The 17495-nt window shown below is 42.1% G+C and overlaps 1 protein-coding gene across 1 annotated transcript in view; it reads right to left on the reverse strand.

Moving 5' to 3' along the window:
* Nucleotides 1–17495, reverse strand: part of Ctnna3 (catenin alpha 3) — a 1282010-nt gene that overhangs the window by 988947 nt on the left and 275568 nt on the right. The window contains exon 7 of the mRNA XM_050141069.1: nt 4904–5107. Coding sequence (XP_049997026.1) covers nt 4904–5107 — 204 coding nt within the window. The remainder of the gene's footprint in view (nt 1–4903; nt 5108–17495) is intronic.

The raw sequence follows: 17495 nt of genomic DNA on the forward strand, positions 1-17495 counted from the left end.
AGTTAGTTAAGGTTGTAAAAGCAAGATAGGTAGAAATTGAAAAGCCACTGTTCCCAACATAAGCAGCCATCCAACCACCATGGCATACTGGGCAAATTTGGGGAATAAAACCAAGTGGCAAGTACGGTAAACCTGAGTCGATAACAACAGTTCTAAGATGCAATCCATAGGGGGAAAGCAAAGAAAAAATAGTTCTGATAAATTCTCTATATTTTCAGAATTTCTGTTTGTGTTTATTTTATGCAAACACACAAAAACGTTTCTGTGCACACGTGATGGGGGAGCGTGTGCATATGTGTGGAAATGCGCATCTCGAGTGTCATTCCTCAGGAGCCATCCACACTGCTCATTTTGAGGCAGGGTCTCTCACTGAGCAGGAAACTTGCTGATTCAGCTTAACTCTCTGGCCAGCAAAGGCCTGCTGCTACCCTGCACGCTACCACTCTCGGCTCTGATATGTGGTCCTGAGGGATCTAACTCAGTCTCTGTGCTTCCATGGCTGGCACTTTACCAACTGAGCCATTTCATATTTTAGAACTCTATATTTAGAAAATGTTTAATCCTAACATTTCTTTGGTGCTAACAGCCATTTCTCACCGACGCTCCTAACTACTTTATTGAAAGAAAATAGTCAAGGCAGAGATTCTTTCCCAAATGCACTTTTAAGACAGAAGTGGAGATCCTGTAAGTAAGGAGAAATCTAAGACTCTCTCTTTGTCGGCCTCACTGAAGCCTCAGAGCTTCCCATGATAGGTAATGCATTGAAGTCACACAAATGAAATTTGTTTCTGAATGCCAAGAGCCAGTCTGTTTGATTATTTACTCACTAAACAATGAGAATCAAATGTGTGCTTTCACATTCAACAAGAGAAGAAAACAGGGAGCAGCTGAGATCTATGGAAACATAAATTAGTCCTTGCATGAAGCTTGGGTCTGACTTGTCTATTTGTAGCAGCAGTTTCTGTCGCTCAGTGTTCTAAAATCCAATACAGGTAAGAATAACCTGAGTGCTAATGTCACCAATTCATACACACTAGCTGAAGGTCCTGTGCAGCCCTGCCTCCATACTCAACGCCAACATGATTTTGATATTCCCCAAAATATACCTATGTCTGCTGATATCTAAAAACTCAAACATGATGGCTCCTCACCCTCACAACCCATTTCCATTAGTTATAGAAAAGACCATCCTGTGCCCTTCTCTCCCACCACTGAGAAGGTAACTTTGCTCCACTCTGAAAATTTTTTTAAGTTCTTTACCAAAACGATGGACTAGACCTAGCCCATCAGAAAAGTATAGCAAAGCTAGCAGACATATCTTAGGAATATCCACTCCTAGGTTTTAAGAGAAAGAAGTTATGCTTTTTTGATTCTCAATGTTCCCTGAAGCATGTCCTCAAATGAACAAAAACTTTATGTTGGAGCATGGCCAGATGTAAATCCAAATGTTAGAACTGTGCTCAAAAAAAAAATGTTGATAAATGATCTTGGAGAGTCACACAGATTTTTGGAAGAAGCATGATCTTCGCAAAAGAAGGTGTTTTGCCAGAGGAGTTTTATCACATAATCTCAGTAGGGTGCCTGAAATGCAGGGCATGTCAAAGAGGTTGTTTCTTCATTACATGGCATGTGCAATACGCAATCATTTCATTTATTCTTCCTTTGAAAGATGCAACTCAGCTTTTTCTTAAGGCCAGGCATTGTATCTCATGTTTGGGGTAAAATAAACAAAGCATACAAGTGATTTACTTGTATGGACCTCAGAATCTGAGGTCTATTTCCTATAATGGGTTCAAAATAAAAGAATTGCATAACCGACTAAAAGCTGATATTGACAGATGGGGCAAGTTCTCCAGAAATGCTGACGTGGGGTTTTCATCTTTGCCTGGTGGTCTTTTTCGCACTCAGGAATCAATTTCATTTGTGTGAGTGTCTTGGGAAGAAGCTCTGATACTTCATAAAGCCTACAAAGACAGATTTGAGATTTCCCCTTACCTATAGGATCTCTGTTCCTGTCTTGAAAGTCCATTTTGTAAATATTGTCTGTCTTAGATAATTTCTTCCAATAAAGTAGTTAGGAGTATATCTGTGAGAAATGGCTGTTAGTAGTCAAAAAATACTAGGATTAAAAACTTCCTGGTTTTTCAAAAAAAAAGGTTATTTTAACTCAGAATAGCCATGTGCTCTGACAGACTGAATCTCAAATCGTCCTGTCCCACTGCGGATGGGATCTGGACTCAACAGACATGGAATGTGGAGCCGAGCCTTAATGACACATGCCTAAGAGATCCTCAGATTCTCATGGGAACTAGTAACACGAAGTTTCTTTCTGTGAGTGTCTTTGTGCCGGAACTGTAAGGCTGGACAATCCAACTGGACCCTTTCACATTGTATGAGTCTGTAAAGGCAAAGAATATGAAAGCTACCGAAGGATCTAAACCAGGTCCATCAGGGAAGGTGGCGTGTTCTTCAAAGTTCCAGAGCTCTCCTGAAGATGTACAAAATGAGCAAGATTTGAGCTCAGCTCATGCCAAGAAAGAACATTCCTGTCCATGAGAACTGATGGAGGCTGGGCAGATGACTCAGCAGTTAGGAGCACTTAATACTCTTTCAGAAAACCTGGTTTCAGTTCCTAGCACCCACATGGCCGCTCGCAACCATCTGTAACTCCAGCTCCAGGGGACCTGGTGCCCTCTTTTGGCCTCAGTGGGAACCGCATGCACATGATAAATATTCACGTACTGACAGAACATTCACATACACAAAACAAAAAGAAATAAATCTTTAGAATGGGATCCCCTTGGATCTAACACAGAAGGGCTCAAAATGTTAACCAAGTAGGACAAGGGAATGTGTCTAGGATATCACATCCTCACACTGACTGGAAATGTGTTGAGACGGATTGCCAAGTGCAGGCTTTTTAACACCAAATAAGACAGCTCTTCTCTGTGGAAGGTGACCTTGGAAACGCGACGGGGCCTGACCACACAAATGCCTTTGAGGTTCTGTGTCCTCACTCCACAGGTAGGCTGACCTGGGAAACGTAGCACTAACTAGCAAATAAAGATTTATTTCATTTATTAAGAGTGACTATGAAAAAATGTTTCTCTGCCTGTTTTAAATAAGAAGTCTCATTTTCATTCTGTATCAGACCACATAAATCATGAATCCATCACCTCTAAATCTGTCCAGGTTAGTGTGGAAGTTCGTATATCTACATATCTATAATGAGTGCAACTACTTTAAAATAAAGTAAATTTTATTTATGATTTCATAATTTATATGCAAAATAAGAATATGTATAACTTTATTACACATTATAAAGATGAGAATAATATTTTTAACACTTTTCAGTTTCTAGGTTTCTTGTGATTGATGAACTGCCCTGAGCAATCTTTAATAAGAAAAATCTCATATGATGAAACTAGCAACGTTCTCACTTCAGATATTTCAGCAGGACGTGGCTTAACTAACATGTTCTTCTTATTAACAAAATCTGCTTCTCAACTTTGATTTCTTGACGGGAAAGAGCTTTCTGGTCAGCAGTCAAATCATCAAATATTAAGAATACGGAGATACATCAAATGAATTCAAGGGACTGGAAAACTCATTGATTTTCGCACATTTCACGTACATACTTAAAGACGCAAAACAAGCAATTTCTTAACCAAAAGCCATATGCTCCGTGACTAATAATTGCCCAAACATATATGTATAAATCTTGAATTGCTCCACTTAGATAAGGTAGATAAAGAAAGTGTTTTAATTTAACTACGTAGTTCAATGTTTTAAGAAGTTTTCATGATAGGTATATAATATTCCCTTCTCATCTATAAGGGATACATTCCATGGCACACAGTGAACGCCTGAAGAGCAGTGCTAAACTCTAGAAGCACCACACTGTTTCCTATATAGGCAAATCTGTGACAGGTTCATTTGTAATTTAAAAACAATAGAAAAAAACAATAGAAAAGTAGACAACAATAAATTATATAGAATAATAAAATCTATACTGCTGAAGTTATTTTCAAATATAAGCTTTTTTAAATTTTCCATGTAATTATTTCAGCCAATAATTGCCTATAAAGAGTTAAACAGGAGCAGCTGGGCGATGGTGGTGCACACCTTTAATCCCAGCACTCGGGAGGCAGAGGCAGGCAGAGCTCAGTGAGTTCTTGGCTAGCCTGGTCTACAGAGCAAGTTCCAGGAAAGGCTCCAAACCTACAGAAAAACCCTGTTTCAAAACAAAACAAAAAGCCTTAGGAGCAAATTCCAATCCATGGACATACAGGACGATTGCACAGCTAAGTTACCCTGAGATCTTCTTGTTTGTTTTAGTAACGGTTCTGAGATGCACGTACAGTACAGAATCGAACAAAAGGGACCTTGAAACAAATACTCAAAATCTCAGCATTTTCAAATGGTCTCAGTGGTTCCCGCCAGCAGGAAATCCTATGGCACCGTATCACCTTTGGAGATGACAACCGCATCCTATCAAAGGCCTGGGCTTTTTACCTCTTCAAATCCACATCACTGACACATCTTACATCATCTAGACTCTAACCTCAAGTGCCCCTTTGATGCCAACTCTACTCCAACCAATATACCGCTCTGTCTATCTTTGGATCCTCTAAACTAATGTGCAATGCTTGTTTTGTTCCTCCAACCCTGCCTCTCCAACTGAGATTTAGAGACTTCTCCAACCAACCAACCACATGCACATATTTCTCCGATTATGACTTCAACCTTCCAAACTCCTAAAATGATGCCTCCTGCTGAAAAAGCCACAGAAGCCACTCTCAACGTCACTTTCCATAAAATCACCTCCTCCTTTGTAGCAGCCCAGCAAATGCTCAAACTCATTCCAAGAAGATACAAGGAGGAAAAGCAACCAGTCACCTACATTGCTCATGTACTCCGACAGCAGGTCCTGGAGAGCCTGGCGGATGGCATTGCACTCAGCGATAATCCGCTCTCGGTGGAAGTCCCTGGTGCAGGAAGAGTCAGCCAGCAGGGCAGCCCCGCTGATGATGGCTTCTAGGCGTTTCTCTAGTGATGGTCTTATTTCCTCCTCTGTCACTGTGAGTGGGTTCAGGACAATTAAATTCTGGGAAAAGGAAACATTCAGATGGTTAGGACTCTGTGGAAATCAATTCTTATAAAGAAAAAAAAACAAAAACAAAATTTTAAGCTTCATTCTTAAAATTCAGGTGTATTAATAGGAGAACTATGCTTTCACTGCCTCAACAGTTCATATAGAAGACAACATAGCAGTACTGTTCAGATGGATGATCAAAGCTGTGTGTTTATGAGCTTGGGTTTTACTGTCAGTCCTGGGTTCAAAGCTTGCCGTTCCGGCTCACCAAGATGCCTTGGCTTCCTATTCCTCACTTTCAGCTTTAGAGCTCCAGTATTTATGTCGCTTACACCATAAAGCTACCAGGAGAATTATACAAACACTAAACACAGTGACTGGCGTGCGCTGTTAATCACAAGAGCAACATCTCTGAGCTGCCTGACCATTTTCCACACACACACACACACACACACACACACACACACACACACGCGGTCACATCTTAACACTGGGGGGTGCAGGCAAGCCAAGGTGTGATTAGCCACACGTTTCAGTGGCTGTGGGAGGCTGAGAGACTCTGACCCCAGGTTAAGCTTTGAAGTTCAGACACCAACTCTGTCCTAGAATTCACAACTCAATGTCATTTTCATTATACTTCACTGTAAGTCGTAGGCGCTAATTAACTTTACCACTAACATATCAAAGAAAATCCTGTCCCTTAATTATTCATTTAAAAAGTAGAACTCCAGGAGCTAGAGAGATAGCTCATCGGCAACAGCATGAACTGCTCTTGCAGAGAATCAGAGTTCAGCTGCAGCGCCCGTATTGGGCAGCTCACATCCACCGGGAACTCCAGCTCTAGGGGTCTGAAGCCCTCTCTTTTCCGGACTTCGTGGACATCTGTGCTTCACATCCCCACAGAGAGACACACACATATAAAATTAGAACTAAAATGTTTTTTAGAAAGGAAAACTCCATCTTCCTATTGGTCTCTTAACTTGCAGAAATTCCAAGATATTGGAAAGGAACCAGGCATTTTTAAGGTTTTATAAAGATATAATAAGTCTTTGGAAGTAGAAATCAAGATAATGCATATCTTCTAAAATGAGTCAGAGGAAACACTGCCCCAAGTTTCCTCTGTAACGATATATCCCTAGAAAAGCCTCCCCAAGGTATAGTCCAATGTGATCTTTGAAGAGCTAGTATAAAAGCTCTCTGAAGAACCTTTAACAAAACTGTGTACCATGTACAGAGTACAAGTAATATACACAGTGATATTACTATAATCTTATAATATCTATATGGGTATGTATATTAATAGAGGTATTTAAATATATAAAGAGTACAGTGTTATAAGAATGTATACATGAATATGCATGCCAACTATTGATATACATGTGTTTTGTAAGAAGTAGCCAGGATGTAATTTTAAGAAGCAGTAGACTGGTGAGATGGCTCAGTGGGTAAATGCATTGGCTGTACCAGCCTGGAGACCCCCACGTTCAGTCCCTAAAGCCCACGTAAAAATAGAAGGACAGAACAGAGTCCACAAAGTTGTCCTGTGACCTCCACCCTTCACTCACTCATGTATGTGCGCGTGCACACACACACACATACACACACACACACACACACGCACATGCACGCTCATGTACACATTGTGTAGTAAGGTAAAGCAGAGAGGCTCATTTGGAGAGTGACACTTAAAAGAGAAACTCATTTCAGGAAGCACAGAGCCATGGTAAAGCGCAGAGCCCTGGCGTGCTCACACAGTCTAAAGTACACTGTAAACCACAACAGAGTGATGTGTCCTCACTGGCTTGTAGTGCCCACGATTCCTCCTTTCCAGGTTCTGCTCCCTGAGCATTTTTTCTACTGCTCAGTCTACTTGGACAAAATAAATGAAACAGAAGGTGAAAGCAAATTGATTTCACAAAAGCCAAATTTAACGCTTTTTTTCTGTTTCTAGTGCATGATCTTTTTCATCTTTTTCACGTGCCCTTCATCCTAGAATGGGTGTGGTCAAGGGTCAAAGCAGTATTTGCAAGGAACTGCTGCCACTGGTCCCCTTCCTCATCATTGTGACCACACACCTAACACAACACAGTTCAGTTACTGGGTCTCCAGATTCAGGAGAGCAAATCCCATCCTTAGGAAGCATGGTGGCAGAAGGGGCTCACAGATGTAGTGCAGAAACTCGCCCCTGATCAGAAAGCAGGCGAGGGAAACACCAGTGCGTGGCTCACCTTCTCCTCTTTGCCTTTTCATTCAGTCCAGGATCCCAGGCCACGGCACAGCACTGCCCACATTCAGAGTGGGTCTTCTCTCAGCAGTTACCCCTTCTAGAAACACCCTCTCAAACAGACGTGTGCCCTAGGAGATGTGAAATCCAGCCAAGCTGAAAGTGATGTGATTTTATTAAAAATATTATTTTCAAAAAGGGGTTTGAACAGAGGCTGTTGGTAAGATAAGGTTGCACTATGCATCCCAGGCTGGCTCTGACCTCACCGTTCTCCTGACACAGTCTCCCAAGCGCTAGATTATAGGCCTGCTTGACTTTTTAAAGTACGTGTTCTAGAGATGGGATGATGCCTCAGTGAATAAGAGCATGTGCTGTGCAAACATGAAGATCTGAGTTCGAACCTCCAGAGCCACTGGGAAGCCAGATACATGATATGGGCATCTCTAACCTGGTGCTCCTGCAGGGAGGAGGGGGGAAGAGAGATGCTCCAGAAGCTTATTGGCAGGACAACTTGGTTCATGCAATGAAAAAAAAAAAACAATACAGAAATGCTGTCTCAAAACCAGGAAGAAGGGGACACCCCACAGCCTATGCTGTCCTCTGCGCTCCACACTATGGCGTGTGCCCACAGTCACGTGTGGATGGGCTCACATACTGTGAATGCATACAAACCAGCTCATCCCCCTGGGTCCTCTGATCTGACAGCTGATAGTCATATATTTAGGTCTACAGTCCGCCTAAAACTTTACAACTTTTTCACTTCAAAGCCAGGTGGTGGTGCGTGCTTGTCATTAATCCCAGAACTTGAGAGGCAGAGGCAGGGAATATCTCTGAGTTTGAGGCTAGCCTGGTCTACAGAATGGGTTCCAGGACAGCCAGGGCTACACAGAGAAACACTGTCTCAAAAAATAATTTAAAAAAAAAAGAATTTTTTTTTCATTTCATCCTTTGTCCGATCAAGAAAATCATTTAATTTTTTGATCTAACATAGCTATATAATAATATGTATCAAATAAACTACACACACACATTGCTCACAAAAACAAAACAACAGAGTGGGAGTTACCAGTAGCTAAGTGGCGGAGCAGTAACTGAAGGTCCTGAGTAAAGAATTCTAAGTTTCAGTTAGACAGGAAGAGAAAGTTCATGTTCTCTATTATAGATTACAGTGACTACAGCTAATAACAATATATTCATGACTGAAAATGCAGGCAGTTGGTATTAAGTGGTTTTGAGTACATTGGTTTACACTTTAACATCATAATCCATCACTGAAGGAGCTCAGCACAGGAACTCAAGAAGAACAGGAACCTGGAGGCAAGAACTGCTGCAGAGGCTGTGGAGGGGCGCTGCTTACTGGGTTTGCTCATCATGGCTCGCTCAGCCTGCTTTCTTGTAGAACTCAGGACCACCAGCCCAGGGATGGCCCCACCTACAATGGGCTGGCCTCTCCCCCATCAATCACTAATTTTAAAAATGCCCTATAGCCTGATCTTATGGAGGCATTTTCTCAATTGAGGTTCCCTCCTTTCAGATTCTGACTCTAATGTATGTCAGGCTGGCAGAAAACAAGCCAGCACAGCCCTGAGACTGTCTCTGTGACTGCCAATGAATGAACGATAAAGAAATTGCCTCATACTGTGTGTGCAGATTCTGGTAAATATGCATCCACCAGAATATCATATGGCCATAAAAATGGATCTCCTGGCATGCGTGACCATAAAGACGAGCCTGAAGGACTTTAGGGTAAGTTGACTGAGTCAGATGCAGAAACACACACACACACTTGATGCATGTACTATTACCTATATACGGGCTATAAGAAATTCAAATTCTTTGAAACACAGAGGGATGGCACACAGTCTGCAGAGGCTGTGGGCGTGTTCTTCATCAGAAGGTAGAAATGGTCAGTGATGCTTTCTGGTTCTGATGACATGTTTTATCACGATGATTGGTGAGGTGCCAACATACAATCATCGCACCAAGCACGTGTATTGAAAGATCACATCTGAACTTTTAGAATATGATTTCTTGCTTGTTTTATATTTTAAGATTCGCCGGGCGGTGGTGGCGCACGCCTTTAATCCCAGCACTTGGGAGGCAGAGGCAGGCGGATCTCTGTGAGTTCAAGGCCAGCCTGGTCTACAAGAGCTGGTTCCAGGACAGGCTCCAAAACCACAGAGAAACCCTGTCTTAAAAAACCAAAATAAATAAATAAATAAATAAATAAATAAATAAATAAATAAATAAATAAAAATATTTTAAGATTGTTTTCTGATTCTGTGCATGGATGTATGCCTGTGTGTGGTTATGTGTTGGGTGCAGGTGTTCCTGGAAGCAACAGATCTCCCTGGAGATAGAGTCACAGGCAGTTGTAGGTCATGTGATATTGGAGCTAGGAACCAATTTCCTGGGCAAGAACCGTAAAGTCTGTTAACCTCTAAGCTATCTTTCCTGGTTGCTTTTTAATATTTTTTAAATTTAAAAACTAAGCAGATACAACACCTTATAATAAAATCCATTTCTCATACATTTTGGTAATTGCCCAGAGTTTAAAATAAAATTTTCCTCTACGCAGATGTCTATAGATATAGTGCATTAATTAATGGAATAGTATTCAGTGCTAAAAAGAAACATGATCCCTAGCATGAAAAGACATGGAAGAAAGATAAATATGTACTCTGAGTTCAAGAAGGCAGCCTGGAAATGCAGCATTCTGCATGAGTCAACCTATGGCCCAAAGGAGAAAGGAAACTATGGCTACAGTAAAAACGCCAGTGGTTTCCAGGATGGAGGGGAAGAAGGAACAAAGAGGTGGAGAAATAACCAGGGGTTTTTAAGACACCAAAAACACTTAGAATGACAATGTTGCAATGGTTGCATGTCATATACATTTTCCAAACCCATGTGTAATGGCAAGTGGCCCACCTGCCAGCTGTGGAGAGGACAGACGCTGATGTGGTAGTGTGGGTTGAACAGCTGTCACAGCCGTACCCCCCTTACAGGAGATGCTGATGGGGCTTTGCCTGTGCTGAGACCAGGTATCCATGGGGTATTGCTCCACTGATGATTGTGTAATGAAGCCAAATTTGCATTTGAGAAAAAAAAAAGGCTGCAGAGATGGCTCGGCTGATAAAGTGCTTGCTGCAGCATGAGGCCCGGGGTTGTCTCTAGCACCATGTGAAAGCCGGGCATGGAGACAAACTCCTGTTTTCTTAGTGCTGACAAAGGAATGGCAGGTGGATTGTGCTGAGAGAGGTTTGCTGGCCGCTTAACCAGCGTGATGCGGGTTCAATGAGAGACCTTGTCTCAGAAAACAGAGAGTAATTCAGGAGGACAATGTTGAGTTCTGGCCTACACATACATATACACACATACACACACACATACACACACACACATAAACACACACATGTGCGCACATACACACCACTCACTCAAACACGCATACACACCACATTCACACACACACATACATACATACCACACTCACACATGCACATACACACACAACACACATACATGTACTCACATGCATATACACACAATGGCAAATAAAAAAATACATATGACCTCAAAGCACCTTGGGCTCTCTATCAGTATCACTTTGAGCCAAAAACTTAATGGAATCGATTTTTTCTATCCAACCCAAGAAAGGATGGATGTAAGTCTTTGTTTTGACCCTTATAAACAATAAAATCTACGGCTATCATGTAGAATTTTAGTTAATGTAGCTTCTTTTGTCATTATTTGTTTGCTCAGTTTGTTTTTGATTTATTTTTAAAACAAGGTCCCACTCTGTTGCCCAGGCTGTCCTGAAACTCACTCTGTAGCCCAACCAAGTGTCAGAGTTACCACCAACTTGCCCAAGCTTGCCTTGTACTTGATATTCTTAGGCCTTCACCTGCCCCCTGCTAAGATTCCAGACATGAACCACCACACTTGGATATTTGTTTTGGTTTGTAGTGCTGGGGCTAAAACTTACAGCCCTACACATAGCAAGCAAGGGTGCTACCACTGAACTCTCTCCCAGGCCTTTTAATGCAGTGGGTAGATTTACTATCCAGTGGGCGAACAGGACCACCTCCATGTCCTGTTTCCTTTAACTGCCTTGCCATCTGCAAGAATCCAGCTATACACTACGGTGTAGGACGCTACATGCCCAGAAACAGAACAGCCTAAAATACCACCCCTGAATGTATCATGACTCAGTTGCTAATTCCATAAGTATTTATTAATTACTGTTTTTCAGATTCTGAACGTGGCTTTTATCCATGCCTTACAAAGGGAAAGGAAAAAAAGAACATCTAAAACAAGTAAAAGCACAATATCAATATGGCTGGGGAAGTTTTCTGTATTTTAATGAGCAGGATATAATAAACCTTATTCATCATTCGTGCGCCGCATAAGGTGTGACGGGATTGATCGGATTTACATTCAAAACACTAAAACTCTCGCACCTATTCTCCAAAGTGAAATTGCCTATCAAAGGAGAGGCAGCTATGATTATAATCAAGTACCGACATTCTTCAGGAAAACACACGCTATGCTTCAAGTTGGGAGCAGCAGAAATAATAAGCACGCAGCATAAATAATGCTCCCCCAGCAACTACATTATCAATCTTCAGAAGGAGTGATAAAAATGGAATAAAATTTCTCCTCCTGATTACCAACAGGAAATGGTACTGAGAAAACTCACATACTCTCCTGGGCATGGAATAGCCCTTCTTTTAGTGAATTTCCACTTACTCTAAAGAACAGACAGCCCGGCTGTACAGAATGTGAGTGAAGGAAACTGTGAGTAAACGCTTAAAAACCAGCAAGCACTCCTTTTCTAGAGGAGTGACTTGCTCAGTTAGTGCAACGTACCCCCACGTTTAACTACTTGATTAGCCATAAATTTCAAAATGCACAGCTTACATTTATCTTTGCATAAACTAGTATGATAGGAAAATAGGAAATATCTGAGTGATAATGGTTGTATTTTCAAAGAAATTTATACACAAAAATTCCTTTGATTTTTTTTTCCCTCTATAGGATGAACGTAGACCAAGGAGCTATGAGAGCAGTTGTATCAGGGCGCTGCTGGACACGCCAGCCATGCAGTCATTTCCAGAAGCTAAGTAACATTTTAGGATAGTTCTGTCAGAGCCGACAGCCTGGTTTATGTAAAAACGGCACATCGGGAATTCTTCCTGGTTTTGTCTGGGGATGGTGGGAACAAAACGGGCCTTGAAGGACTGTCCTCTTTAAAGCTTATCTTCATAGGATTGCCATGCGACACTCTGAGCTGTCAACTGGGTTGCTGGACTGTACATTATCGCCACGATGGTGCAGACAGGAGCAATGTATTTCAATAAAGGAGCAAATTAAGGTTTCAGTGCATTTGGGAGCATGTTTCGTAGATTTGGTCTCTCTCCACTGTGGTCTGTTTTAAAACATGTAACAAATGGTGATTAACATATTCTGTTCATAATGATCTCAGAGAATAGACATGTTTTACATCCAAATGTTTCATATCTCAGGATTTTATGTGTGGGAAAAACATAACGTGTCTCTTTTTTGCTGTCACCATGCATATCACCCTCTTTGTCTCTAGCAATGGGTCCTAGTGATGTAAAACCTAATTGCATACAACCCTGTAAAGTGTGAGCAAACGCTTGGATCATTACTGATGTTTCCAGAAGCTATGCTTGCAGAAGTCCCCAGAAAGCATCTCATCAATGAAGAGGGAAAGAAAAGGCCCAGGGGGTGGGGGAGGGAAAAACAAGCAAGGTGGTGACAATTTCTCAAAACATTGTTAGAGTCGGGTGTGGTGGCTGGCTCCTGCCTGTAATCTCAACACTCCAGAGGCTGAGGCAAGAAGAACACAAGTTCCAAGCTCTAAGTAGGAAGATTCTGTCTCAAAAAAACCAAACCCAAATGACAAGGCATCTCTGTCTGTGATGCTCTTGATGTGGTCCCTAAGATTTCCCTGTATCCTCTAGAGTGCTACTGCTTAAAGACAGGAGATGCTGAATAATTTGAAATTGTAATCAAATCACCAACTAAAAATGTCCTTGGCCTGATAAGAGTTTTAAGACCTGTTCTTTTTCTGGAGAAGGGTGTACCATTAAATATAAATTAACTCAAATATTTCTAGCTAACAGGGCTAAGAATAAAATTGCAAGCATTAGCCTAAAAGTGCCACTAAGAATCATGATTTTAGATTCCACATGAAGCTGTGTTGTCTTGGTAAAATAACACAGTCTGAATGAGGCTATATTGACTCTAATATATAAATATGTACGTATAAATAGATATATTCACACAAGCATATAGATGAATGTATAGATGGATAGATAAATGATAGATGATGGATATAAATAAATGATAAATAGAAGATTGATAGATGGTAGATAGATTATACATAGATGATTGATTGATTTATGGTAAACGACTGATAGGTAGGTAGGTAGATGATAGATAGATAGATAGATAGATAGATAGATAGATAGATAGATAGATAGAGATAGACAGACAGACAGACAGACAGACAGACAGACAGACAGACTCTAGAACACTGTCTAAAAGCTCTTCCTGTAATGATGAAATTTTCTCTATTGGCCATGGTTTGATGCTGCTTGAACAGTCAGGGCTGCTACATCTGAAAAATGATTTCCAGATTTTATTTAATAATGATTAACTTCAAGTGTAAATATCTACATAAGACAAGTGACTGACAGTTTTCATTTTCATTTTTAAGCACGAGATTCTTTTGCTGTCTCATCTCTGGCAAGCTTTACCGGATGAAACTTGATGACACTGGGCACAGACGATGCTCAAGAGACACACAGAGGAGCTCGGGGCGTCTCTTCTGTCCTGCATCATTTAGGAAACTTTTTCTATGGCACAAAAGGACAGCCAGGGGCTGTCTATACCTACAGAGGGTGATGTGTGGTACCTGAAAGTGTCCTTTTTCAGGGGCTGCCAAGATGGGCCAGTGGATGAGAGTGCCTCTTGCTGACGGAGCATGAGGACATGAGCTCAGTCCAAATGGAGACAAAAAAAGCCAGTCAGCTGCGGTATAGAGACGGTAGACGGCAGTGTGAAGGGGGGACATGAATCCAGAGGGGAAAATATTCTGGAAGGAAAAGTGCAGACGATTGCCAAAGCCAATATTCACAACCTCACAGGGTACACGTGACAGGAGATGTCAGTCCCAGGCTCCCACACGTCTGACGTTAAGACCAGCTGTGGCAAACTCATCCGGGTGGGAAGTGACCACCGTTCGTATCTTCTTGCTTTCTTGGGCACATAATGGCACATTCGAATGTTGGCTAGAGACGTTGTTAAGCTGAAATTACTCTTTATACTGCCTAGGGGCATTCATTGTCTTTTGGCAATTTTACCAAAGAACTTTTATTTTTCCACGGGGGCTTTATCAATTTGATTTACATTTTTGTCATTTAATTTGCATTAATTAGTAAGAAAAGAGAACATGGGAATAAAGAGAAGGGGAGGGGGAAAAGGAGGGGAGAGGAGAAAATATGCAAAACAAAATTACTAAAGGGGAGAAAAGGGCAGAAGGAGATTAAAGAGGGTACTGAAGGAACATGGGGACAGAAAAGATTTTTTAAAGGGATCAGAGCACAAGGGCTTAGCAAGTGGAGGTACTTGCCACCAAGTCTGATGAGCTGAGTTCAATAGTCACGTGGTATTAGGAGAGAACTGGCTCCCACACGCTGTTCTCTGACTTCCATGAGCACACTATGGCAGGTGCACGCGCGCGCACGCGCGCGCGCGCACACACACACACACACACACACACACACACAAATGTAATTTTCAAAGGAGACTTTTAGAAGTTGAGGCTGGTTAAGTAAAGGACATTGCTTCAAGTTTTTGTGTCAAGTTCTGTTGGGAGCACTGAACCCAGAGTACAGCTGTGCTTACTGACTCAGCAGGACTTCTGGGTGGTGTGGAGATGATCAGCAAGGTGAAGTACCCAAGGATTTGATAAATTATAACCCAGCTTCAAACACTATTCTAGAAGACAGGGTTGTCTGAGGCAGCTCACTCTGGGCGGGGAAGAGCAACCACTGTCGTGTGGGCAGGCCCCATTATTTTAAGCAGATATATGGTGGGGTATGGGAGAGAGAGAAGAGAGAGAGGCAGAATCAGATCTGAAAAGGCCAAGATGGTGAGGAATGGGCTGAGGTGGAAGGCCTGCTTGCCGTGGTGACGGCTGGGCCTGGGCTGCTGCCAAGGGCCATGTTTGGGTACATGGCCCTGCTGTAGCCGCGGTCTGTGTTGATCTCCCTGGCTCCTGTTACCACTGAAGGCCAGAAGGAGAGAGCTACACAGAATTGGCTCTGACCCTCTCTACCTGCTGCAGGGGTAAGGGTGGGGCTGCCCTGGTGTCATGAGAGCAGGCAAGCTGGTCATGTCCCTCTCCAGAGGCAGCACTTGGGATGGGGATGCAGGATATGAAATCCAGAAAGAGTCAATAAAAAGAGAGATGAAGGGAGAGGCAGTCTGAAGATGAAAGCCAACGGTGCTTAATAGAAATGCCTTGTCTAAAGACAAGCAGGTATGTTTACCAGGTTAGCTACAGAAACGCCATCTTGGGGAACCCTGAAAATGTAGGAAAGAAGGAGTTGGATTGTGTTCTGCGGCCAAAAGGTTTTCAACTCAGCTTTGGATTTTCCTACTGTGATGGTTTGGCTATGACTTGCCCCCACAAAACCTGCTTTGGAGCTTAGTGCCCCATGGTGCCCTGTTGAGACACTTAGCCTGTGACTGGGCTTTTGGAGGGGGGAAGGGATTTGTGCTTTTCTAACAAGAGTGAGTTCTTCACAGCACTTCCTTCCTTCCCTGTGACCTCCTCTCCTCTCCCTCCCACTCTTCCCATTTCTCTTTGCCCTGCTCATCCACCTCCCCTTCTTCTCCTCTCCCCTGGCCTCTCGCCTCCACCCTCTCATCTCTTCCCACTCTTGCCTTTCCACGATAAGATCACCTCCAAAAACTATGGAAACCAGTACTTAGTTCTTGACCCTGAAACAAAAAGGAGCCTCCTTTAAAAAAAATTATAGAAACTGAGGAAGAGTGGATGGGAGGTCAGAGAGGAGGTAAAGGAGGGCCTGGGAAGAGAGGAGAGAGAGAAAACTGTGGTCAGGATATAAAATTAGTTAATTAATTGGTTAATTAAAATTATTACCCAGTACCCAGCCCCAGGTATTTTGTTCTAAGAACAGAAAGTGAAATAAGACACATCCTATTTCACTTTTGAAGACCAGACAGGGACAATACGTCAAAATACATACTGAAATATATGAATCACGTGCTTTAAAAAACTATTTCTGAGAAGAGCAGAACAAAAGAAAAAGACTTTTAGAAGAGAAGGCAGTGTGCTACTTACTCAAGAAAAGACAAAATTCCTCCAGAGTTGGGATTCTTTGCTAATTACAGCCTTTACAGTAGCATTAAATACAATTCTTCCTCTAAACATAAGCATTTCTGGATAATCTTCTTGGCAGAATATAGCTTGCTTCCATTAGATAAACTGACCCCATCTCCAGATGCACACACACTGAAGGCCAGGGAACAGGGTTTTGCACCAAGTCAATGCTCTTACACTTTCATCTGCTTAGGTGACTCTTGATAGTTCAAGTCCTCTGAGACGCCCTCAGGCCACAGACCAGACAGACAATACTCGGCCTATTATTTCTGCTCATAAATCTTCCAAAAGGAGGTCACATACATCCTTTGTATTCATCTGCTCAATAACTATGAAATAAATACCATGTACCTCACACCTGATTACAAACAAATTGTCTGGAAGATCTGAATACTCATTATTAGAAAGTATTGACCACAACAGACCGTTAACACTACCTTTACTATGGCATGTTTTATCTTGTTTGTTCATGAAGAGTCAACTAACCTAGACCCATGCTCCTGGCTCTGGGTCACACACCTCTTGGCTGTGTGTGTGTGGGGGGGGGGGGGTGTTTCTCTGCCTACTGGTTACAGAGTTACAGAGTTCTATTACAGAGTTAGAGTTCTGACTCTGCTTTTGTAATAGGCTAGAACACAGGGAAGACTACAGGAAGTCCTCACCTGGCAGTCTAGCTGAAGCCTCTCAGCACGTGAAGAATCAAGAATTCTAAGACAATTCACAGTGTCTGCCCAAGC

The sequence above is a fragment of the Alexandromys fortis genome, unplaced genomic scaffold (assembly GCF_014885135.2).
Source record: "Alexandromys fortis isolate MF-2015 unplaced genomic scaffold, M_Fortis_MF-2015_v1.1 scaffold_9, whole genome shotgun sequence".
NCBI classification, from domain to species: Eukaryota; Metazoa; Chordata; class Mammalia; order Rodentia; family Cricetidae; genus Alexandromys; species Alexandromys fortis.